General features: G+C 42.4%; 2 protein-coding genes across 25 annotated transcripts in view; both read left to right on the top strand.

Annotated features, from left to right (window-relative positions):
* Window positions 1–692: 692 nt before the first annotated feature.
* sytl2a (synaptotagmin-like 2a) lies at window positions 693–19,836 on the top strand. 4 transcript variants are annotated; one of them, XR_015107212.1, is made up of 19 exons: window positions 693–722; window positions 2,545–2,883; window positions 2,972–3,126; window positions 4,970–5,093; window positions 6,322–6,379; window positions 6,479–6,587; window positions 8,042–8,593; window positions 9,270–11,213; window positions 12,911–13,015; window positions 13,134–13,190; window positions 13,278–13,345; window positions 13,440–13,544; window positions 15,259–15,428; window positions 16,201–16,303; window positions 16,381–16,523; window positions 16,621–16,717; window positions 16,807–16,912; window positions 17,320–17,525; window positions 19,404–19,836. XR_015107212.1 is itself a non-coding variant. In XM_086160820.1 (19 exons), exons 2-19 carry the CDS (start codon window positions 2,783–2,785, stop codon window positions 19,550–19,552), a joined length of 4,371 nt encoding a protein of 1,456 aa, XP_086016946.1. In that variant the 5' UTR covers window positions 693–722; window positions 2,545–2,782; the 3' UTR covers window positions 19,553–19,836. The 4 variants fall into 4 exon arrangements, 2 of the variants coding, with proteins under 2 accessions (XP_086016946.1, XP_086016947.1); XM_086160820.1 differs by having other exon boundaries at window positions 16,381–16,542; XR_015107213.1 differs by lacking the exons at window positions 16,381–16,523; window positions 16,621–16,717; window positions 16,807–16,912 and having other exon boundaries at window positions 19,404–19,541.
* Window positions 19,837–20,813: 977 nt separating this feature from the next.
* The window catches only part of dlg2 (discs, large homolog 2 (Drosophila)), a 194,387-nt gene continuing 189,725 nt past the window's right edge, over window positions 20,814–25,475 (top strand). For 4 of the 21 annotated variants that reach the window (XM_086160681.1, XM_086160687.1, XM_086160685.1 and 1 more), the window contains exon 1: window positions 21,634–22,300. In XM_086160681.1, coding sequence (XP_086016807.1) covers window positions 22,282–22,300 — 19 coding nt within the window. In that variant the 5' untranslated portion in view covers window positions 21,634–22,281. Of the gene's footprint in view, window positions 20,973–21,633; window positions 22,301–25,475 lie in introns of those variants that run through there. The other 17 variants (XM_086160686.1, XM_086160694.1, XM_086160690.1 and 14 more) reach the window with 12 other exon arrangements.

The raw sequence follows: 25,475 nt of genomic DNA on the forward strand, positions 1-25,475 counted from the left end.
AAATATCTAGGTATGTAAAACAAATTGTCTAAATAAGGACAAAATAAAATTTGAAAAAAAAAAAAAAAAAGTAATGTATAGGTGTAATATGTGCATAAACAATTTGTTTCTACTTGCAGTGCATTCAGTGCATTTAATGTTGTTTTCCGACTAGAATCTACAATTCCTATCGTATTTGCTGCAAATAGATTGTGATGCGTTGATATCCTCATTTCTCTTCCTCCTGCTTTGACTGAAATCAATTTTGTTTTCAAACTATAATATCGTGAAACTGTTCTCAGCAGAAAACCAAACATTAGAATTATTATGACGTGCATGTAATAAAATTCAATCTTCATAAAAATGAATCCTCGCCTATTGACTTTTCCTTATTTACATGTTTTCCGTCTCCGTCTGTGAATCCAGATGTTATCCGAAACCTGGAATATAATAGGACTTATAGTCATATTTATCACATTGGAGTAGAAATGTTTTAGTTTGCAGTTTTTATCCCCGGCGCTCTGACTCATGCAAAACATTTAGTTGAATGTGATGTTCTGCACATTGAGAAACAACTATTTTTTCCATCCCAGCTGGATCCACCTGCAGACGCGGCCTCCACCTCCGCCTCCGCCTCCTCCAATCCCCCCCGCCGGCGTGTTTTCACGGCTCCTCCCACCTATTGGCTCCTGGAGATCCAGTAGTGAAAGTGAGTTTTCACTCAAGGGGCGGCAAAGTGAGAGGTGAGACGATCACTTTATTTTATTTAACTCTCATTGCTTTCTCCTACGAAGCAGTGTGCTTAAAAATTAGTAAAAGTATGGAGAAGTGCTTGCATGTCGTGCTGTTTTTTCTATTTTTTTTTTAATTAAATTGAAACATTAAAATTATTTGTAATTTTAATCTAAACGCTTAGATTTCGGATATCCGTTTTCATGATAAAATCAGTATTTGCTTCATCAGATTGTCCAATCTGATCAACGAACAGGAAGTCAGTTGCAAAAATATTTAAGCCCTAGTTATTCATTAACGCAAAAAATAAATAAGGTAAAACTTCTTCAAACTGATTTATACATGTATTTATTTAAATGCATGCAAAGTGTGGTGGTATCACACTGATGGATGATGTGTTTTTTTGCTTACAATCAATTTCCCACCACAGCTCATTGTACGCTCGCAAGAAAACTCTTATCACGGTACTTTTGTGCATCAAGAACATGTTTGAATGACACTTGTGTGTTTAAAAAGTGGAGTAATAGTACATACACGATAGTAAATACACAATATTTGCAGTTTTAAGACAGCATTGCTGGAGCGTGTTACAAATATAGGCAATATATGAGGTTGTGTTTGCTGAATCAGATTTATTCATCCTGGTTTTTTGTGAAGTGCGTTTGACTCTTTCCGTCTTCGTCGCCGTTAGTCTTTTAAATCTTCGTCTCTGTTCAGCGGATTTCAACGACTTATCGCCCGCAATCTCTGACAGCTTCGGCTCTCGGCGCAACAGCTTTGGGAACGGGAAGGCGGTTTGTTCACGGTTACTCGAGCCGCGGGCCTTAATGTCTGATCCGGGTGACGGGTTTGAAATTCGACATTATCCGGGCTTGCCGATACTTTCCCCGCTGAAAAGTGCGCAGATGAGGAAATAACGGGCAAAAAGAAAGACTTTCCTACTTTCGCAGAACCAGTCCTTCAACATTTTTGCTTCAAATTGGAGAGTGTTGTATGTCACGGGGGCGAGTAATAAATCACCAACAACAATATAATCATGTCTCAACGGCACCGAACATTACATCCTGGATTGGCTGCGCATCAAAAGGATAGTTTGGCTTCTTATCAAACTCGACGTTGTTGAAACACGCACGAATTCCTTGGAATGGTTGTTTTCAGACGTCTCTTAAAGGGAAAGAACCAGTTTAGCAAACTGACGCTGTGCATCCCCTCATTTTCTTCTTGTGTGTCCAAAACTATTTGTCCTCTTTGTTTTTCTTTTTTCCCTCCACTGTGTGCAGATATGAGTGTAATGCTATAACAGCAGAATCATACTGGAAGAAGCAGGGAGGTCAAAAGACAAGATAAAGATGTTTTGTTGACTTTTTGAGTGTTTTGTTTTTCTTTTTAGCAGCTGAAAGTCCAAACTAAAAGCTTAGAATTAACTTCCTTTTTGCTTTCACATTCTAATCTTGATAATTTAGGGTATATCCTGTCCCTTTTTGCCTTCGCTGAACAGCCTGCAAGGTTAAATCCAGGAAAAAATAAGCTAAAAAAAAATAGCATATTGACAGAACGTGCTTATTGATATGCGACTGTCGAGGACATTATAATCCCAGAGTAATCCCAAATATCATTTTAAATGGATGTTGGGCTTAGCGGGCCTCTCTATTTAATCTTGCGGGAAACCGGGAAATCTATTTAATCGATCCGTATCAATCCATCGATCTGTAGTGGGTTCACGTCACTGAATGATCGCGATTATCCAAGACGATATCTACCGTCGTCAACCATGGCGCTTTTCCACCAGGTTTTAATATCCCTTTACTTTGCCTCCCCGATGTCGTCCGGTAGGTTCAAACTGGCCGAGGAACAACAAACACGACTGCAGAAAAGCGCCTCGGCTAAAGGGGAGTTTTTCAAAACGAGCGACGCTTCAGTAGATAGCGGTGAGATCGGTATGCTTATCTGGAAACAGCCATCCTGCGAAAACAACCGATCGTGACCGAACCCGGAGGAACGTGCCGGATCCCCCGGCAGCTCGGCGTGCAGAAGAGCGGCGTGATGTTGTGACGCTTCGTGGACAGTCGCCATGATCGACCTGAGCTTCCTGACCGAGGAGGAGCAGGAGTCCATCCTGGCCGTTCTGCAGAGAGACGCCAAACTCAAGAAAACCGAGGAGCAGCGCGTCCAGTAAGTGGATTCTGCTTCCGTTTCCCGGCGTCAGCCTCATTCCGGACGCAGAAACCGGGATTGTTTTTTTTTCTCCCCGCTGTCTCAGGAAGCTCCAGAGGACGCTGAGGAACAAGAGCCAGCTCAGGTACCTGACCGGAGAATGGTTCTACGAGACCAAGCAGCGCCGCCATCGGGAACGCATCCACGGCTCGGACCTCATCAGAGCCTCCATGAGATGCACCTACAAACCCCTGACCATCGGTGAGGACACACCTCGTTGTTTCCTTCGGCCGGTTGCTGCCTCAAACTGAAATTGTGTCAGCTCACGGCGAGCACCACTTCCATTCTGAAACTACTCTCAACTGAGTTGCACACTTTATTATTATATTATTATTGTTCATCTTTCTTGACTTATTGGTTTAAAGAGGCTGAAACGAACAACTAAAAGGGAGGAAACCGACTCCTGTGGCCGTCGGTGAGGTCGTGTTGCCAAAACTTGGATGATTCACAAGACAGGTTCAAACACAGTCCAACAGTTTCAACATTTTCAGTTTATTCTTCTGCATCGAGAGTATTTAGCAGTAATATAGAAGAGCCTTGTATATATATTAATATACTGTATATATGTACACACACACATACGTATACAGGACCGTCTCAGAAAATTAGAATATTGTGATAAAGTTCTTTATCTTCTGTAAAGCAATTACAAAAACAAAAATGTCATACGTTCTGGATTCATTACAAATCAACTGAGATATTACAAGCCTTTTATTATTTTAGTATTGCTGATTATGGCTTACATCTTAAGAAAACTCAAACATCCTATCTCAAAATATTAGAATTTTTATGAAAAAGTAATTTCTGTTTTTTTAATTGCATCACAGAAGATAAAGAACTTTATCACAACATTCTACTTTTCTGAGACAGCCATGTATGTATGTGCATGTATGTCCATACATACATGTGCACATGTATATGCCAGTGGTGGGCCGTCAGGGCCTGCAAAGCCTTCTCTGCTGGCCTAAAAAACAATCAGAATCACAGACTGATTTTAATTGCAATTGAATCTTAACTATATTTTGAATCTCGAATCTGATTATAAAATTCCAAATGGTCTGTCTGACTCCTTTCATAGCTTTTTCCCGACTGTGCTGCTTCCAGACATTTATTTTCATTGAACAAAGAGCAATCAAATTTCAGCTGTTAGTTGTTGCCAGGCAGGGTCAAAGTCGAAGAAATCTTCCTGGAGGCCAGCAGAATCCGATTCATAGGTGCTCTGGTGAAAAATAAATGTCGATGAAACTGTTGCTTCAACTAATCAGATTTTGACTTGTGACACCGAGGCCTTCTTGAAGGCAACACTAACATCGAAGTGTCACACGCCTTTTGACTGGATCGTCAGGGAGCATATTAGCCAGAGTGAGCGGGCTGCATCTGTAGCGAGCTGCATGAACACAATTAAAGTTTGTGCAAAACTTTTCCTGGGGGAAACCAGAGTGCATCTAGAGCTTAGTGAGCAAGTGCGCAGGGAAGCACGGCTCCACAATGAAAAGGTGAAGAAAAATAGGGAAATCTTGAAAAGACTGACAGTTTTATAACCATATAACAGCTATTAAGGGGGTGAATGGAGCACTACTGAAGGTCTGGGTGGGAAATGCACGGCCCACCACTTGTACAACCGAAATGCAAGATTTTAGCTCTTTCTGAAGGAGCTACAAGTGAAAACGTCACGATGGCACTTTAAAATACGCAATATTTATTGCGCAAAGACGAGCGGAATGGAGGTTCTCACCATCGAATATCTTCATGATCAGGAAACGTTTAAGCGTACAGAGGGGAAGTCAGCGCTTGCTCTTTGCCAACATTTAAAGAACAAGTATCCTCCTTAAACCTTCTCCGTCACCCACTTTGAGAAGAGTAAATGTGAAGGGTGACAGGGGGGTTAATTATTAGTTATCTCAGTCAGTGATTTAACCTGAACATTAGATAATATTTGTGGATATTAACCCCTCTAAGTTCAGCCCAATAGTTCATTTCTTCTAATTTGGTATTTCTGAATTAGAGCGAACGGGAGTTGATTCTGTTTCCGTGTGTGTTGCAGTGGAGCTCACCAAGATTTTTCCAGAAGAGCCCAGTTTCGTCTGCAGCGACAACAAGGAGGTTTTTGTGCCGGCCGTTCTCTCGGGGCTGCTTCGGGAGCCTCGGGGGCAGGTGTGCACCGACAGGTGGGCACGAAAAGCGAATCCACCGCCCGTCCGTTTGTCGCATCGCCCCCGGGCAAAGCGCTGGAACCCCCAAGTTGCTCCATTAGCCATTAGCCATTAGCCATTAGCCACTAGCGCCTTGTTTGGCAGTTCAGCATATGAACGGGTGAATGCGGCCCAGTGTAAAGCAATCTGATGACCAATTACCATAATTTCCAAATTTTTTGGGATGAAAATCCACCTATTATTGTTATTGAATTGTTGAGAATGATGATGGAGTCATCGTTAGACCTTTGAGAAGTGCATCCCCAGGGGGACTTTATCATTCTTGTACCGTGGCCCATCCCGTGTTGCAGCTTCGAAGCCAAACGGCTTCATTTATCTCAAATGAGACCATTTTTCCTGCTCTAACAGCTTTATATAATCCCCGTACTTCAGACTCTCAACACGTTGGGGTTGTAAAAAAAAACTCCCCGCGCAGAACAAACCATTGTGAGCTGGTGTTTGCTCGGTCCCCGCTGCAAGCGCCGTCACATGCTGCGCCAAAAGAGTAGATTATTTGGGCGGGAGCGGCGGCGAGTGGAGTCATGCACACGAAAAATAGATACTCGGTAATTGGTCCGCGCGGTTCTCGCTAATCTTCTTACGAGGTCGGGTCTCACATGTTCATGTTTTGGCATCACACATCCTACAGATTTGAGTTCAGACTCATGGCAGGTGACGTGAGGACCGGTCTGCTGAACAGACACACGAAACATAAAGTGTATCGTAGCATCCGTGGAAACTCGTAATTCATAGTTCTCTTCCCTAAAAGTGCTCCCGGGGTTTTTTCGACGTGATTCACTTCAGGTCTGACCGTCCTTTATGTGTATTTGACTTATTCCGCACTGACGTAATGAGATGTGCTCATCCCGGGACGGGCCGGGGCCCTGTTAGGAGTAAATATTTCTCGGTTAAGACGCTCACCGTGAATCATGTGAGAACTGACCTCAACTTTCATCGCAGTCTGGAGTTGAACATTTGTAAAAAAAAAAAAAAAAGAAAAAAAGAAAAAAACACGCCCATGTTATCACAGCTTACATAAGAACAAGAGACCGTATTGTGGGGGTAATGAGATTATGATTTCTCTGATTGCCGACCAAATACTGTTGAGCAGGCGAGGTTATTAATCTGATGTAAGCATGATTTTTCACAACATTATTATATTTTCAAGTATTTTTCTTTGACTGAATGTTCTCTGTTTCATCAGGTGCTCTTATAAGACCCCGCAAGAGCCACATAAAGCATGTCTGCAGTCGCCCACAAAGGTACCAACCCGTCCGACCGGTTCGGATCTCGTGTGAATCTTTGTTTTCAGGTCTGCTTCGGTGTAATATTTTCTATTTCTTATTTTTTTTGTGTTGAAGCAAAGAAAAAATCCGTTCAACAGCGATTGCTCTGCTTGGCTCCCCGCTGGGGAAAAGGACGGCCAGGCGCAGGATGGAGCCGAGGATGAGAGACAGAAGCAAATCAACGGTTGGTGATGTTATTATCGTTCTCCGCAATTTCATCCATGTTTTTCGAGGGTGTTTTAATGAAATATCACGTGTTTTCAACTGAGCTCGATGGACAAATCCTGCGAAGAATTCCACGCAGAGCAACGTAAGTCTGGTTCGAGTGGCTCTCCGAAGATCCAGGGTGTGCGGCTTCTGTGCTTAAAAGCAGCATGTCGGCATGGGTGATGGTGGCACGGCGTTTTTTTTTTGTTTTTTTTTTAAATAAGCATGTTCTGGCATCTCATTTTAACGTTTCAAACTGGCTTTTTTTTAACAAGAAGGGGGAGAAAATAAGGTGAAAGTAGGTCAGGAGCAATGCTTAATCGCTCCTCGGAGGTTACCTCCGTTCAATGGGGCGCCAATATTCGCTTTCGCCGTGACGCTAGCCGGGGGGAGCGGAGCCGTTCCCAGGCCCCGTCCGAGCGCAGGGAAGTCCGAAGGCCGCCAGACCGGCGAGGGATTACACAGAAACACATTCCGGAGCCTTAATCTGCACTGCGTGACTCGTGGTTGCTGAAAATATCTCACAGCAGCTATGAAAACGTCGGGCCTCATTAGACAGGCCTCCTTCAGGAGACGTTTCTTCTGAGAGCCAATTCTTTCCACAAAGGTTTAGACGTTTAAGCAGGTTTTATCGTGGCTGTTGTTGTTTTCAAACCGGGATTTGTTACGTAAAACGGGGTTTGCTCAAAGCACACACCCACCACTCGGCCCTATAATACAACTGGACGATGTTTTTTCACCGTTTTTTCATACAAAGAGGGCAACATGTTGGCGCAACGGCTACAGCGAGAAAGTTCAACGTTCTCCCCGTGGCTGGATGGGTTCCCTCTGGGTTCTCCGGGTTCCTCCCGCAGTCCAAAATTCATTGAAGACTCTAAATTGCCCAGATGTGTGAATGAGAGAGTTAATGGTCCAATGTCTCTTCATGTGTCGCCCTGTGACGGGTTGGCGATCGGTACAGGGTGAAACCAAAACGCTCATCTCCGAGGCAACAAAACGTCTTTATGAGTCATAAAAAGGAACCCGTGGAAGACTTTGGCTAAAGCAACCCTGCATGATACGGGCCTACATTCAGCCGTGAAGCAATGAAAAGAGATTTAAAGGACAAAAAGGAAGTCATGGCGATGTGTGTTGTGCAGGGGTAAAAAACTATACACACAAAAACATAAAACAGGTCTATGCAGATATCAATTCTTACCAATAATCCATTAAAAAGCAATATTGTCTTCTAAATAAAAATCTAAATAAAACACAATCTATGTTATTTATAGATCCATAATTTGCTTATTGCTGTGGATAAACCTGTATCAGCTGCTTGGTGATCATCCTGTCATAGTTTAAGCAAATTATAGCAATAGAATAAATGGCGAAATAACAAAACTCACATATTGCGGGTTAAAATTGCATTTTTTTTCTCTTTCTTTCTTCCAGAACTTTGGTCAGATGCTGAGAAAGTATTTGACGCCATTATTTCTGATGCTATTAGCAACCAGCCGGATCCTAGCATTGACCCTTTCGCCCAGGAAACCACTGAGCCGGCATTTGGAAAGATCAGCTCCGTCTCTCAGGACGGTTTGCTCGAGTGGGACAGTCAAGAAGGGATTCCGACCAATGGGGCGGCTCCGCGGGGAATCCTCAAATATTTGCCTACCTCTGCAGATAATCTGTTCTGTCACACGGACCCACAGAGTCCAGTGGTTCTGACTTCTCCCGCTGAGTCCTGGTTAGACAGGAAACAGGTGAGGTTCAGCTCTGGCGTCGCTCTGAGCAGAGCGGAGTGGCAGGACGGGAAGGAGCTCGGCGAGCACGGTTTGCTGGACGAGGATCCGGCCGATCCCGTCCCGACGGCGGACATCAGCGAGATCGAGAACGAGGTCGGGCGCGGGCCTCGGCACCCGCAGGATCACGCCGGCTCAAATGAAGACCCCGTTATTCACCAACACCTGCAGAAGAAACTCGCTGGCCGGCGGGAGGTGCAAATTGGTAAGAGTTTCATCGAAATAAGTTTTCAAATCAAATTCGCAAAGTCAATCATTTGTCTTTTCAATACTGTTGTTTACTGTAGCTTTATGCATGATATTTGCCAGGCTCGGCGGGAAAAGGGAAAGGAAACAATACCTGTATTGTGTCACCGGTGCTCTCTTTCACATCGCTATGGCAATATGGCTAATGTTGTGCAATCTGGCTCTAAAATTCTCTTTATTTCCAGACGCTTCCAGTCACGTCACTCGAATGGATGTTTACATTCGTTCAGTGCAGCAATGTTAATCACAGGCGGTACACAAGGGATTGTAAAAAAAAAAAAAAAAAAGCACAAGAACAACCAGTTCTTTATTTCCTCTTAACATATCCGGATTATAAAATGACAGTTATATATTGACTTTGGAATTCTATGATGCTGCACAAACTCCCAAAGCAACCTCTTGTCAATTTTAGTTTTATAAAGATAAAATGTAGATTACAGCAAACATCTGCATGGATGGTAACAGTCATTTCAGACACTGAAAATTGTGTATTTGGTAATTTTTTTTTCCATAGTGATCGATAAAATATCATCTAAAAATGCTTAAGGCGAAAGTCAAGAGTGCCTATTAAAAGCCTAAATAACTCACCTGTGTTTAAAAGATTTACTAATTCAATGATCCTGTCATCTTGGCAGGTATCTCTGTGCACAGTCAACATCAGGAGCCCCTCCAAGTGTTGGCTCTCGACCCACCGGCGCAGGAATCGAATAAAACTTGTCACACGAGGAGCGAACCTGAAGAGGACGGTCGAAGTCAGTCCACCGACCGTCCCCTTGGACGCACCCCTCAATCAAGTAGCAAAGACATCTCACTCAATGCGAGGTCAGATAACGATCCGTCGTCTAATAGCGCCCCAGAGAATTCAATTCACGGCGCCTCGCCAAAGCCAAAACAAAGACTACTTGGAATTTTTAGAAGCCAGAAAGAGAGACTCGTCGAAGTGTTGAAGATTCCAAAGAAGGAGCAGTTAGTTAATAACTTGGAAAACACGGCGATACTCCCAGAGGGCGCTGCCGATAGAGCTGCGAACATACCAGCGAGGACCAAAGAGGAGGCCAAACTCCCAGAAATGACAGAGGTCAGAACCCTGCAGCTTACAGCGCTGCAGAAAACTCAGTTTAAAGACATCATAGACTCCGTGAACTCAGACACTCAGCGAAGAAGAACAGAGGGAAATGTTCCCGAGTCTCAGAGCTCGACAGATTCAGAAGGTTCCACAGTTCGGGAAAACACCGATCCAAAGTTGAAATTTATAAGAGCGCAGGCGACGCGTGAAGACGTCGCCGAGACGTGGATTCGACCGAACGTTCGCGCTAATTCCGACAAAGGTGGCGGCGACGACACCCTCTCGGCTTGCGCTGAAGTGACAGGGCACGTCGCCGCTGCCAAGGCGTGGGGAGAATACGCATCCCTGGTCACCGAATGTGCCGTCGTTGAAGATCTGGCATCGGGGGATGGAACGTACAGAGCAGATCCTGTCATGATCGACGAGGAGACGGATGATTCTTTATCAGACACTGAAATTCAGCAACCGAAGGAATGCATCCCATCACAGGAGGATAGCACCGTAGCCATTCCCCAGCATGCTAATCGTACTCCTCAAGAGCACAGGCCGGCCAACATTAGTGATCTTAAACAGTTCTGGGAAAGGGAATACGTGGGGCAAAATTTACCAAATGCCACCGGCAAAGAAGTGCTCGACACACGACAACCCTCTGAAGGTGGAGGTAAGACCAAGGAAGAGGAATTGGCACAAATTCCTCCACGTAACTCCGGTTTCTCGAAACTTTTGGGAGTCACAGACCAGGGCTTTGTCAGTCCGAGTCCCGAAAGATCGCCACAGAGGAATTGTGAGGTCCCGCGGATGAAAACCCCCCAAGTCTCGGTCGGGTCTCAAGAGCGATCCCTTTCTCCAAGCAGATTCCAATATCTGAAATCGAAACAGCAAGAGGACGAAGTCAGGAAGAGTCCGTCTAAAACCTGCCACCCGAGGGTCCTACCTAGAGAATCCCTGAGTCCTAAGAAATCCAGACTGGAAGGTTCTCCTTTGAAAACATTTCCCATTGATATTGACCCTCAGGTTAAGGTTCCTGAAGAGCAGGCAGGTAAACCCACCCCAGCTCCAAGACAGAGGAAGAGTCCTTCACATGAAGCCAGACAAAGCATACCGGTGGACAACAAACCCTCCACAGAAACCACTTCCTCTTCTCCAGAGTCACATTTGAAGGAAAATGAGTCTTATTGGTGTGGCGGGAGTTCCTGCGCAGCGGCACTGAGTTCAGGGACGGTCACATGTCTCGCCAGATCGTTCATCCCTCAGGATTTTCAGCACTACCTTGGTCCAAATGAGAAGGCCTATGTACCTCCTTTCTGCCATGAAAAGGAGTCGCCTTGCATGGAGGTAAAAGATGGACACGGAGCACAAAATGCAGACGGCAGCCCTGCGGGATACCGTGGTGACGGCCTCGAGGACGGGAACCTGCCAGAATCCGGCTCGTGGAAGATGTGGAGTAAAGTTGCGAACTCCGGCCGAGAAGTAAAGAGCAAGACCCAGTCTCTGACCCGGGCAAGTTCAGGCAGTGAGCTCTAGAGTTCTCTCTCTATTTATATTTCATCGACATACAGTGCAGACCAGTCGCAAAAATGAAAAGCAAAAGCAACGTGATATCCAAGTGCGATTTGTCGCTGATCTCAGCATGTCAGTGCTGCACATTCCATCTATTCAGCAACATTCTCAACATGTAACGCACCGCGGCTCTTGTGTCGCCCCGTTTTTCCCCTCCAGTGCCTCGAAGAATTAATCCTCCGGTGCAGCTGCAAGCCGGATGACAAGAGAGAGAGCAGAATGTATGATTTCAGCGGCAAGGTGGCGTAGTGGTTAGCGCTTCCCTATTTCTGCTCTGACAGGGATTTTCCATCTTCTCTCTTCATGTTCTCCCCTTAGATTTCCTCCCACAGTCCCAAACATGCAGGAGGTTCTTTGGCGACCCTAAATTGTCAAGATGTGTGAAAGAGCACGTGAATGGTTGTATGTCTCTATGTGTGGCCCTGGAGCTGAATGGTGCCTGCCCGAGCGTGAATCCCGGCTCTAGCTTCCAGCAATTTGGTGACCCTGAGTGCAGATAATGAATGAATCTACGATTCCATGATGATACATGATTCCAGGAATTCTGCCTTCTAATGAAATCGTGTGCGGTCAAAACATTACCGTTAACTGGACACATCTAATTTCATCAGTCTCATTCCATTTGAAGCTCCATACTTACCTGTCCAGGTGAAGCCTCACACCAGTGAGTTCTCCGCTTTCCTCCCACAGTCCGACATGCAGGCGGTGGATTCTATATATAGACTCATGATTCATACCTACATGATACGTAGATATGAGATGGTGCAGTGTCCTACTAAGTCTGCTTCCCAATTCTCCTTCCAAGTCCTTGCCTAAGTCTCCTTCCAAGTTTCCTTCTAAGTCTCCTTCAAGGTCTTCATCTAGGCTTGCTTCTAAATCTCCTTCTAAGTCTGCTTCTGAGTATCCGTCTTAAGTCTCCTCCCAAGTATTCATCTAAATCTCATTCTAAGTCTCCTTCCGATTCAGCTTCTAAGTCTTCATCTAAGTTTCCTTCCAAGTCCTCGCCTAAGTCTCCTTCCAAGTCTACATCTAGGCCTGCTTCCAAGTCTCCCTGTACTTCTGCTTCTAAGTATCTGTCTTAAGTCTCCTTCCAAGTCTTCTTCTTAGTCTCATTCCAAATCTCCTTCCAATTCTGCTTCCGAGTCTCCCTCTAAGTCTCCCTCCAAGTCTCCCTATAAGTCTCCTTCTAAGACTCCTTACAAGACTCCTTCTAAGTCTCCTTCCAGGTCTTCATCTAAGCCTGCTTTTACTCTGCTTCTAAGTATCTGTCTTAAGTCTCCTTCCAAGTCTTCTTCTTAGTCTCATTCCAAATCTCCTTCCAATTCTGCTTCCAAGTCTCCCTCTAAGTCTTCCTCCAAGTCTCCCTATAAGTCTCCTTCTAAGACTCCTTACAAGACTCCTTCTAAGTCTCCTTCCAGGTCTTCATCTAGGCCTGCTTTTACTCTGCTTCTAAGTATCTGTCTTAAGTCTCCTTCCGAGTCTGCTTCGAAGTCTCTGTCTAAGTTTCCCTCTGAGTCTCCTTCCCATCCACATTGCAGTTTATGACTGGACACTTACAACGATAATATATGGAGTTCTGCTGTGTGTGACCTCGTCAACTTTTTTTGAAGCTGCTTCTGAAAAAAGCTGAAACTGTTTCGTGTGTGGCAGGTCACCACGACGATAAATCCGGCAAGGTCATGTCAGCTCTCAAGCGGTTGTCGTTGAAATCCGTGTCTTCGTCCAAAAGTCTGGACAACCTCACCTCATCAACAAGTAAGAAGCGTATCTTTCCTCAGATACTCAAACATTGTCATTGAATATTTCTGTCGCGGATGTTTTCGAGATGAGGTATTGCTTTTGAAAAGTACTGTCCTTTTGCCATGTGTGACAGGAGAGAAGAGAAGCAACAGCAACTCCACAGAGGAGATCAGTGGAAGGGTGCAAGAAGGTAGGAGTAGATATTTGAACAACGCTAGGATACAGAAAGATTCTTTCAATCCTGCCAATCTTGCACTTTCTCCTCTTTCTCCGTAAGCCGCCTCAATCCCCACATCGAAGGAGATGACAGCCAGCGTTTCAGTTCCTGCTCTTCAGTTGGACGAGGTCCATTGCAGAACGCATTTTTAATTTTTCAACGTTTCGGTGTCGAGAAGTAACTTCAAACCTGGGTTTTTCCGTGTGTCCTCGGACTCATCAGATGGACAGTGACAGCACGTTTGAGAGCTCCTTGGGTTGGAGACGAAACACCGGCAGCTCCACGTCCAATATCAGCCTCTCCTCTGGGATGGCCTCCATGTCCTCTGTGAGTCTGCACACAAGTTATGGTACACATCAGCGGTCGGGATATGGGTCCCAGACAATTTTGAGTTGAAAAAATAAAATCACAAAACACTTGTGATATTTCTTCATAATACTGTGTCATTTTAAAGTAAACAAAAATTATTTTGGAAGATAAATTTCACGGGTCACCCGTTGGTCAGGTCGGGAACCAATAACTTCCGAGCATGTCCCGGTCATTGTAAAGGTCAAGAAAATAATTTTATCGGATAGCCAACTAGTTTATCCGCTTCAAACCTTGGAACGGAAAAGATGGCGAAAAGAAAAAAAAAGACGATGATGCGCGGACAGAGGAATTTGCATTTTGATCTGCGGTATGTCTAATATGCAATGATAGTATTGCATCGATGAAACGGTCAAATATAAAGTGTCACTTTTAACAATTCCATACAGCACCAGAGGTTGCATTAAAAGTAAGACATTTTCAATTTAATATACGTTTAAAATACTATATGGCTCTCAATGAAATATATTTAGAAATATTTGGCTTTTATGGCTTTTCCAGTGAAAAAGGTTCCTGACCCCTGGTATAGATTATATATTCTATAATATATGTTACATTTACGTTTAAACCTCTAACAGAGGCTAATGTCAATTTTGGGGTAATTTCATATTTATTTGGAAATTTAAATAATATGTTCAACTTACTTCAGACCACTTTGTCATCAAATGAAATCTAGAAATAAATAGAAATAAAGAAATTATACATATACATATTAATAGTGTTCATATACAGGTATGTACAGGACTGTCAAAAAATTAGAATATTGTGGTAAAGTTCTTTATCTTCTGTAATGCGATTAAAAAAGAAAAAAAAAACTTTTTCATGATATTCAAATATTTTGAGATAGGATTTTTGAGTCCTCTTAAGATGTAAGCCATAATCAGCAATATTAAAATAATAAAAGTCTTGCAATATTTCAGTTGATTTTTAATAAATCCAGAATGTATGACATTTTTGTTTTTGTAATTGCATTACAGAAGATAAAGAACTTTATCACAATATTATAAGTTTCTAAGACAGTCCTGTATACATATACATATGTATACATATATAACACTTACACTCATAGGTGTGCACTTACAGATTAAGAAGAAATTAACAAATATTAACAAGAAAGAAGTATTTGATATAAAAATTGTGTATTTTGATGACACTAGACAAGACTAATAATAGAACAGAATGGGATACAATAAATACAAAAAGTATAAAAAAGAATGCAAATAGAATACAAAAGACAGCATTAATGACATTGAAATCCTGAAATAATAAATAAATAATAGAAAGATATTACACAGAAATAACTTGAAAACAGACAGTTTGTTTGCTGTGACTGCTGCAACGCCGTGTTATTTAGACAAATGCTTTGATAACACTGAGCGTAAAATATTTAAAATTAAATTGAGGACAAACTTCTCAACAAAGCAGATCACCGTTTATTGTATTTAATTAGCATTTTAACAAAGTGAGGTCCCAATATAATACTGTTGTCATTTTTTCAGACACTGTGGACTCCCAGTAACGCCTGTGTGTATAGCAGTTTGATTTAGCGTTTGGTGTGCTCCGTGTTATTGTTCGTAGCTGAACTATATGAGGCAATAAATAGTTTTTAAAGATGAGCTTTAAGAAGAAAAAAGGGTTCACTTTGTCTAAATGTTGTATAACATTGATGAATCAGGTCAGCGGCAGCATCAGCAGCATTTACCCCGCGGACTTTGGCGACGTGGAGATCCAGGGAAGCATCCAGTTCGCCGTCAACTACATCCAGAAGATGGGAGAGTTTCACATCTTCGTGGTGATGTGCAGGGATCTGGCCGTGGCCGACGCCAAGAAAAGCCGCTCCGACCCGTAGGTTCTCGCATGATCGACGAACATCTGCAACATCTGTACTTTGTCACATATTTTTGCTAACAATCCCATTGATAATGAAGAATCTTATCTTATCTTATCTTATCTTATCTTATCTTATCTTATCTTATCTTATCTTATCTTATCTTATCTTATCTTATCTTATCTTATCTTATCTTATGTTGACTCATCTCATCTCCTCTCACCTTATATTGGCTTACTTGTGTCTTATCTTATCTTATCTCATCTTATCTTATCTTATCTTATCTCTTGCTTTGTCTGATCTTGTATCGTCTTTTGTCTCATCTCATGTCATACTTTATCTTAACTCATCTCATCTCATCTTTTCTCACATGCTTTTGTCTTAGCTTACCTTACTTGTTGTATCTTATCTTATCTTATCTTATCTTATCTTATCTTATCTTATCTTATCTTATCTTATCTTATCTTCTTGTTTCACCTCTTGCTTTGTTTTATCTTGTATTGTCTTTTGTCTCATCTCATCTTTTCTCGCCTGCTTTTGTTTTAGCTTACCTTACTTGTCTTATCTTATCTTATCTGATCTTATCTTATCTTATCTTATCTCATCTCATCTTATCTGATCTTATCTTATCTTATCTCATCTCATCTCATCTCATCTCATCTCATCTCATCTCATCTCATCTCATCTCATCTCATCTCATCTCATCTCATCTCATCTCATCTCATCTCATCTTATCTCATCTCATCTTATCTTATCTTATCTTGTCGTGTCTTGTCTTGTCTTGTCCAGGTATGTAAAATGTTACCTTCTCCCCGACAAGACAAAGTTGGGAAAAAGGAAAACATCCATCAAAAAGAGGACTCTGAATCCAACCTACAACGAGATCCTGCGGGTGAGAATGACGTGGTAAACGTCTCAAATCACGGTTAGAACACCCTTTCCAAAGTTCTTATGTGTCGCTTCCACCAGTTTAAAATCAACATGGAAGTGATGAAAACTCAGAGTCTCAACATCTCTGTGTGGCACAACGACACTTTCGGGAGGAACAGCTTCTTGGGCGAAGTGGACCTCGAGATGTCCGAGTGGGACTTCAGCAACACTCAGATAAATGAGTATGCATTGAAGGCTCGGGTAAACACCTCACTTCAGCCCGTAGTCCTTTGGTACAAATCCAATCAGGCAGTTCTTGACCTGAACTCGATTCTTCAGGTGTCGGGGACGACTCCATCACCCGCACCTCCATGTTTGACGGACAGCAGGGGACAGATGAGGGTCGCTCTGAGATTTCTACCGCAAACCTCTCACAGTGAGCCTCTTGTTTTCTGTCCAACTGAGACCAATATGCTTTGGAAAGGCCGGGGTTCGTGTCAGTGCCTGGTCTGACTTTGTCCGCAGGTAAGAGACACACAGGGATGGAGACCGGTGAGGTGCAGATTTGGGTCAAAGACTGTAAGAACCTTCCACCTGTGAGAGGAGTAGTTATCGACCCCTTTGTGAAATGGTAGGATTTCTCTCACTTTCTTTGGAGATGCAAATAGGCTTTTCCCCCTCAGGGGTCGCCAAAGTGAATCAAACTTCCCCATCTAACCCCATCCTCTTTATCCTCCTCTCTCACGCCAACTAACTTCATATCATCTCTCGCAAAGTCCATAAATCGTCTTGCAAATAGTGCAAATCTAATTTCACGAATCATTTGTAATGTGGTGAGACGTCTACACAACGTTCTGATTGACGACTCGCCTCAAACAGAGGCAAGGAAAAACAATTCAGTCGGTGAAATTAGAATTGGAAATTCCAATATGGAGTATCAAACAGGGTAAGAGTGATTGAATCAAAGATAATTTAGCTTTTGGATCTTTGGACGTTCTAATATCTTTGAAAAGACTGATTTCGCCGCCTGCTTTGCAGCGCCGTGCTTCCCGACACAAGCCGAAGAAGCCGACAGAAGACCCGGGTGGTGAAAAGGACGGCCAACCCCATGTTCAACCACACCATGGTGTACGACGGCTTCCGGAGGGACGACCTGCAGGAGGCCTGCGTGGAGATCACGGTGTGGGATCATGACCGACTGCACAACCACTACATCGGCGGGCTCAGGCTCGGATTAGGAACAGGTGAGGCTCCGATGCTGTCGCTTTCGCTGAGTGAAAACGTCCAGGCCCCCGGTAGAATCAGTAACAACAGCTGTATCGAGGCTCAAATGATACTGCATGGATAAGACTCGGGATCAAACCAACTGGCCACACGGTGGCGTCAGAATCAGCTCTCTTGCCTCACAGCAGGAAGGTTCTGCTGACCATCTGGGACGTTTCCAGGCAGAATTCTCTCGGTCTCCTTGTACCTGGGATAGTTCTGCCTTATGTTCGCCGGCTTACCAAAAAAAGAAAAAAACAGTAGGTTATTTTAAGACTACAAGTCAGTTGTAGGTGTGAATGTGAGTAAACTCCGGCATGTCCATTTATTGAAAATCATTTTCACCGAGAGCCACATAGCATAATGGTTGCTCTCAAAGGGCCACATGTAACGGTAACTAAATGCAATATAAAATAAATGTAACTACTTCTTAATGTTAAATAACTCTGAGTTTATTGCTCATTCAAATCCAAACTGTTACATACGCATTCCCGTCTTTCTTGAGGCACCTGTCCATCTGCATAAACTTTTCTCTTCCTGGACATTTAGGGATGTTTGTGTTTCTCAATTCGATTTGTTGAAAATTCTAATGGCGGGATGCCGTCACTTCGCAGGTAACATGATCGGCATGAATTGTGGGAAATGTAGTTTATGGTCAATGCACGCGTTTGACCTATTTTTTTTAAGATGATCAGGCTTTTTGAGAGATCCTCGTTGGCCACATAAAATGATGTCGCGGACCACATTTGGCCCGTCAGCCTTGAGTTTGACACATGAATGAAGCCTTTTGGCAACAGGCAGGAATGCCTACAGGCAGGTGGGCACAGTGGAAAGAATAAGAATCAGAATAAACTTTATTTATTCTCCAGGGACAATTTGCGGGGGCACCGGCCTCACAGTCGATCCTGACAGGAGACCTTTCTGTGTGGAGTTTGCATGTTCTCCCAGTGTCTGCGTGGGCTTTCTTGGGTTTCCTCCCGCAGTCCAACATGCAGCAGGTTAATTGGAAAAATAAGAAAATTGCTCAAATGTGAGACTGATAGAGTGAATAGTTGCCTGTCTGTATATCTGGCCCTGCGATTGGCTGGCCTCTCGCCCAATGGCAGCTGGGATAAGAACCAGCGTCCCCTGTGATCCTGAATAGGATAAGCGGTAGATAATGACTGGCTGGATGGATGATTGACAGTTGGTCAACCATCTCTTCTCACCTGGATTGACCCCTAATTTTAAAATAACTGTTCAAAATGAAATCTGAGTTATTTTCTCTCAAATTGACATTTATCTATCAAAACCTGATGTTAGTTTAAATTAAAAACATAAATTCTTAATAATTTCTTTGGTTTATTTTATTATCCTGGGACGCCTCAGGCTAATTTGACTATTTGAAGGGCAGCACAGGTGATGTGATGCAAATTTCTCTTGTGCTTTATAATGAAATGTTTTCATTTTTTTTTCTGGTTGTTGTCCAAGACATTTCTTATTTATTGATATTTTGTATAAACAGCTAGTACCCCCTCTACCCCCTCCCCTGAACGGGGATGTTATTCAATATTACATAAAGATGTAAGATCATTCGCTAAAAGGACTGGCTCGTACATTTAATGAAACAACTGTGACTTAACAATATCTGGAGGTTGAAATAAAAGTCCAGATAATAGTTATTATCCTTCAGGTTTGTTACCTCTGTTATCGATGGTCCGTTGAATTTTTATTAACTCAAAATACAGTAATTCGTACTTGTATGCATAAGCATGGTTAGTGTCTATGCTTTTTGATATCAGGAGCAAATCGGGCTCTTTCAAAATCTAAATTTCAAATTTGGCTGCTCCCTTCTTCAGTGAGGTGTGCTTCCTTTGCAGGGAAGAGTTACGGCGTAGAGGTGCTCTGGATGGACTCGACGAAGGATGAAGCAAATTTATGGCAGAAGATGTTGCAGTCAGGGGGTGAATGGGTTGAGGGTGCTTTACCTCTGAGAATGCTAGAGATGGCAAAAAGCATGTCAAAGTGAAACTTAATAACAAAGGTATCGATAAACAGATGGAAATAATGCATGTGAAGCAATGGATTTGTGTCTTTTAAAGTTACAAACACTACAGTTTGTATCTGGGCACAGTGATAAATTTATGTCCTCAAAAAAAGAATTGTTATTCAAAAAATAACAATGCAAAATAAGATCTTTGTTAAATAATTGTATATATCTGATCTGAGCACTTGAGTTTTTTGAAATCTTGTATTGTACAATGTGATTACTGCACTGAGCAATTCAGTCTCAATAAATAATGATAATAATGATAATAGGTCTGCTGATTGTTTTTATAAAGACGGGCGAAGCATTCTCCATCTGGGTGTCGTCTGTTGTCACATTTTGCAGACCTCTACTGCGACTGCGCGGATGTAAAATGCACTACGTCTATTGGCCGTCGGGAGGCGCTGTTGTGAATAAAATGACAACAGCAAATGAGGCAAATCATGCCTCGACACCACACAGCGTTGACAGAAAAGAAAAGAAAAGAAAAGAAAAGAAAAGAAAAGAAAAGAAAAGAAAAGAAAAGAAAAGAAAAGAAAAGAAAAAAGAAAAGAAAAGAAAAGAAAAGACTCAAATTAATAGTTGGTAGCATTAAGTGTAATGTTTTATTATTAGTATTAGTAGTAGTAGTATTTTTACTATTATTATTATTATTGTTGTTTTAAATTATTAATTCTGTCCACTATTGTTGCGGTTTTGTTTTTTTAGAGTCAAATATAATATTCAAAGACAGTTACGGAGGTCTGATCATATAATGCAGCAGCATTTCAATTCGCTCAAGCCACAATTTTTGTTATTGGTCATTGGCATGATGCGTAGGAAATTCTACTCTATGATTGGCTAGTACTACTGTCAGTCACTATGATATCCAGCTAACCAGCGTAAGCCTTTACGTTGCTAAGGTAAGTTAAACAGCTGTAACAAGCTGCCCGAATGCATCCCGGAAATACAAAATCACTGCATCCAAGGTAGCAATTTCATTTGGGAAATTTTGATGACAATTCAATTTAAAGAAAATAACATCGAGGACCACCTCTACGTTGGGAGAGAAAATAGGACACGGGAGGGAATTGCAGAATTCACCTTTATGTTCAACTCGTCGCAAAAATGTCTCGCTAATTTGCCTTATTTTGAAAGTCACAACCGGAAGTAGCATGGTCAAGTATAGTTAGCTTGTCTCGGGCATTAAAACTGCTGCTGATGCTGTCAGTACATATGGCTAACGCGACCGCACAACACCTGCTGGGAAACAACAATGTGTCACTCTGAGGATTTACGCACACAGTGCTGGAAACCGGTGCAAGAAATCCCGGCGAGAAAATCATAGTCACCCATTCACAGAATATGAAAACTGATGGAGGCTTTTGAGAGCCATGCTTTCTCTCCCACATTTGGCAGGCAGGTATATTTTCCTACAGTCAGGCGTCGCACCGGGGAAGCATCCTTTCTCTTGGCACCGCTGATGTAGCATGAATCCAGGCTAACACACACACACACACACACACACAAACACACACACACCATGCATGTTCATTTCCGTGCGATCAGGAACGTTGAGCAGCCACGGTTTGGATTTATTTTTATTTTTATGTAATGTCAGCGCCTGCCGTCTCACAGAGGGTGGGGGGCAAACATACACACACACACACACACACATACACACACACACAAACATATACACACACACACACACACCCTGCATAAGTCAGAAGCTGCAGGCGTAAACTCAAAAGGGACTTTCACTTGCTAGCCACGATCTGAAGAATCTCGGTGGAGTTTCTATTCATATTAATTTTTTTTTTCCGCAATAAGAAAACCGATTAATTTGGTGTTTGGGCTAAGCTTTGCCCCGCGTTGTGGCTCGCAGGCAGGAAACGGACGCTCCAGGTGTGGGCTATTAAACCGGATGAGCGGTAAGGAGCGGCTTTTTCTGAAAGAGAGAGAGGGAGAGAGAGAGAGAAAGAGGAGCTACCGGGGTTCTCCGCAGCACACCGGTCTTCTCTGACACCGATGCCGGCGCAGGGTGTGCACATCCAGGCCAGTCTGCAGACCTGACCGCTCCCCGGGGCACCGCGGGTCGTCCGAGCCGCTTCCGATCCACCCATCTCCGTGTGAATATGCAGACTTCCGCCGTGGGACACCGGTGTCCACATGATCCTGCGTGTGTCCAGCGGTGCTCTGCAAGCCGGCCGTGTGTCTGACTGTGTGTGTCTGTGTGTGTGTGTGTGTGATAGACCGAGAGAGGGTGTCTGAATTTCATGACAAGGCACTTCTGCGGTTCTTCGCCGAGGGATGACATTTTAAAGTGGCCCCAGACAAGGGGAGCGAATTTGGGGGGGCTTTTGCACACAAGAACCCCCCAACCCTCTTTTTTTTCCACATGCACTTGAGAAGACAGGATTTGAGGAGACTTTGTTGGAGCTACATGCGGATTACTGCTCCAAGTGTCATCTGAGACCCTGCATTTTGCAACTACTCAAATCTAGTTGTTAAAATATTTGTTCTTTTTTTTTAACTCATTTAATTAGGCATACATCCCCAGCTTGGAAACTGCTCAGTGTCCCCCCTGGTGGTCCCAAGTTGTCTTCTCAGCGCTGTTGATGAAGAAGTACATCCTCTAAAGTGTCAGTTTACATGTGAGGAGGAACTTTGGTACCATGCACTGAAGACTGACCTGGAAGCCTTAGAGAGAGTCAAGTTTACCCTGAGTCATGCCTGTCAGGAAAAAAGGTGAGTCGCTGCATGCAGTTGGACGAGCTACTGCAACAGTTGATCTGTTGGAGCCTCAATGTGCGGGATGTTGGATGTGGAGGGTTTGACTCATGAAAGAACTTTTGATTTTTTTTTTTCTAATTTTTTTTTGTTGCCACATTTAGTCTGGGTTCAGTGAAAATTTGAGGCGAAGCTAAAAGCCAAATTTAACCTCACACTTTTTCAATATTCAACATACAGATGCAGATTTTTGATCATATGTTGAAGTAGGCCGACATGATTACAAAAAACAAGAAAAAAACAGACACATGTTTCAATATCCATCGCTTTATTGCTATCTCAACCTTTTTTTTTTTTTTTTTTAATCTTAGATGTGCATTTAGACCATCACAGAAAAACCCCATTCCTTAAGAAAGCCTTAATTTATTCATTTATGTCCGACTAATGTGTCAATTTGTTTGTGTATTTTTTAAAAAGGTGAAATGATGATTTCACTTACAATTTCTCATTTTCACAGAAAATTACCATCATGGTTAAATCTTTATAGGGATCTGCCTTAACAAATATGTTCACTCTGCTTTCACGCATCCACTGTGTAAGCCAGACATTCCTGCATCATAATATTTAATGCCGCTGACATATTTCTCTTTAAAACCGGTGCTGCGCCGTCCTGCAATTTGATAATTGTGTCCGGATACCTTTTGCTTCCTTTAATTGTGTCCCATTTTGGCAGAAGTATTTATTTATTTCATTGTCCATTCTATTTACAGTATTTTTTATATATATAGTTCAGTGTTTGGATTTTCATCTGACGAGCCAGGAAACAACAGAGCTCCCCTGATGTCACATGTTTCATGCCAGATGGCTCCTGAATATTGTCGTTTACAGTCACCGAACTAGCAAATGTTTATCTAAGTCAATGCACCATGTTTGACTTTTAAATGTGAAAACATTTCTAAATATGAGGCCGCAGCTTGAATGCCTTCCTCCGTTTCTGCTCCAGGTTGTCTCCGTCTGCCTTAACGGGTGCAGTATTTTGAAAAACACTTAAGTGATTATAATGTTTTATTAGCCATGATACACAGCCCTTAAAGTCTGCGGAGGAGCAATATAAACTTTTCAATGCTTGTCCAAGGTACTAAAATCTTAGTCGATCTAATGTTCTTGAACGTACACACACTAAATGGCCATTTTGTGGCCAGTTTATGACATGGGGTTAAAAGAAGAAAGTGTGGTTTGGGTTTGGTCCTTCAGCCCCCTTGGAGAAAATGATACTGCCGTTTTTCTCCATAATGATGTGGCTACAGTTTGTGTTCAGTGTCAACATGTTAACGTCCAAGTGCTCTAGACAAGTCCATTTATGTTGCGTTTCCCTCGTCCGCCTGGCCCGCGCAGAGTTTAGACTCCATCCGAGAGCATTGCATTGGCCAGCTCCTGGACCAGATCTTACTTTGGACCTCAGTAATGTCCCTGCAGCTGAATGGATCCAAATCTATGCTAGCAGCTTCCAACAGCTCGTCTCTGGAAGCAGAAGAGTAACAGAACAACAAGCTGTCTTAGCTTGTCGCTGAGGAATACACAAACGTAGAGTTAGGGTTGAGTCTCTTTGGGTCGTCCATTCATTGTTGGAATTTTTACAAAAAAAATGTAATCTGTTTGTGCTACTGCCAACAGGATGAAGTGCTGTGTAGTGCTTTTGAAACGCTTTTAATTCAGCTATGAATAGACCAAAACAAAATGTCACCTGGAGGAGTGAGATACCTTTTATCCGGGAATTAACACACATCGACTTTAGTGCTGCTCATTTTTTTTTTTTCCCTCACGATGGAAATATCAATTTCCCGAAGAACAAAAAAAAAAAATCCACATATTTGTCAGTTACAAGAAAATAAATCACATCAAGCGATTTCATGAACATCAAATCACACTGACTTTCCTTGATATTTATAATTGATTAAAGTTTGTCTTTGCGTTTACAATGGGACTTGCAGTCCATGCACCTTTTTTTTTCCTCGAACTTCGTTAAATCTTCTTTATTGATGAAATTCAACAGATATGTTGAAATCATTATTATACATTTAAATGGTATGATTAGATAAATATATCCCTTCAGTTTTCTTGTATTATAGTTTAACGTGAGAAATGTTTGCCTCTCTGCCAGAAAAGCCATTTGGCAGAATGTCCCCCTCAGACCTAAAACGCCTTTTTGACAACAAACCTTTTAGGCGATTAGGAATAAATCACTCGTTTGAAAACCCAACATTTGGCTTTTACTAATAAATTTTGAAGAAATAGAAAAAAAACAGCTGGGTTAGGTGAAAGAAAACCCTTTGGATTAGAATAAAAAAAAACTTTCCCAATGTTCACCCTGCATTTAATTGCTTTCTGGCCTTCGTGATATTTTCATTTATTTTTCATGAAAGCTTGAACTTTGGTTCAGAGCCGTTGCTGAAACTCTCCAAAAAGGGACGGTGGTATTTTTTGTATTATCTTTGTATAAAAAAGGGAGGCTTCGTGGTTGGAATTCCTACCTTCAAGTTACAACTGGACTCTCTGAGATTCACTTGGGAAGAACTAAAGGGGCCGCTGACGCAGCCAGCTCAATCGAGCCGGCTTGTTTTTAGAATTTCACAAAAAACCAAAACAAATAAAAGGGCGAGAAGGAAGCAGGAAGCAACTCTTCCTCAGTCCAAACAGCCTGGAGTGGCCTTTCAAAAGGAAATGAGACACTTTTGAGGAAATTCAAATGGCAGCCGTGAGGCGTGATTTTTGCATCTGAAAATCTCCCGGACTTGAAATTATCAACGTATATCTCCTTCTTTTTTATTGTAAATTCAACATTTGATCTCAGATACAGCAGAAACCATCTCAATGATGGCACAAAAGGTTTCCAAGCAAAACACCTTGTGCAGTTAGTCCATTGCAGCCCCTCCATATAATAAACCAATTCGCTTCTATGCACATACTTGGATTGATACTTAAAGATACTGTTTTTATCATGTGAACCAGGAACTTCCTTTTTTTCACATAAACAGTGTTGGGGGCTGCACATTGCAACCCCCAAGACTGTTTATCTTCTTTCAAAGTATCAGAAATCAGGAATAATCGTATGTATGTATGTGTGTATATATATATATATATATATATATATATGTATCTGTATGTTTGTGTATATCTATCTATCTATCTATGT

This window comes from Fistularia commersonii, chromosome 15, assembly GCF_037954325.1.
Source record: "Fistularia commersonii isolate RoL2024-O1a breed Wild chromosome 15, RoL_Fcom_v1.0, whole genome shotgun sequence".
Lineage (NCBI taxonomy): Eukaryota > Metazoa > Chordata > Actinopteri > Syngnathiformes > Fistulariidae > Fistularia > Fistularia commersonii.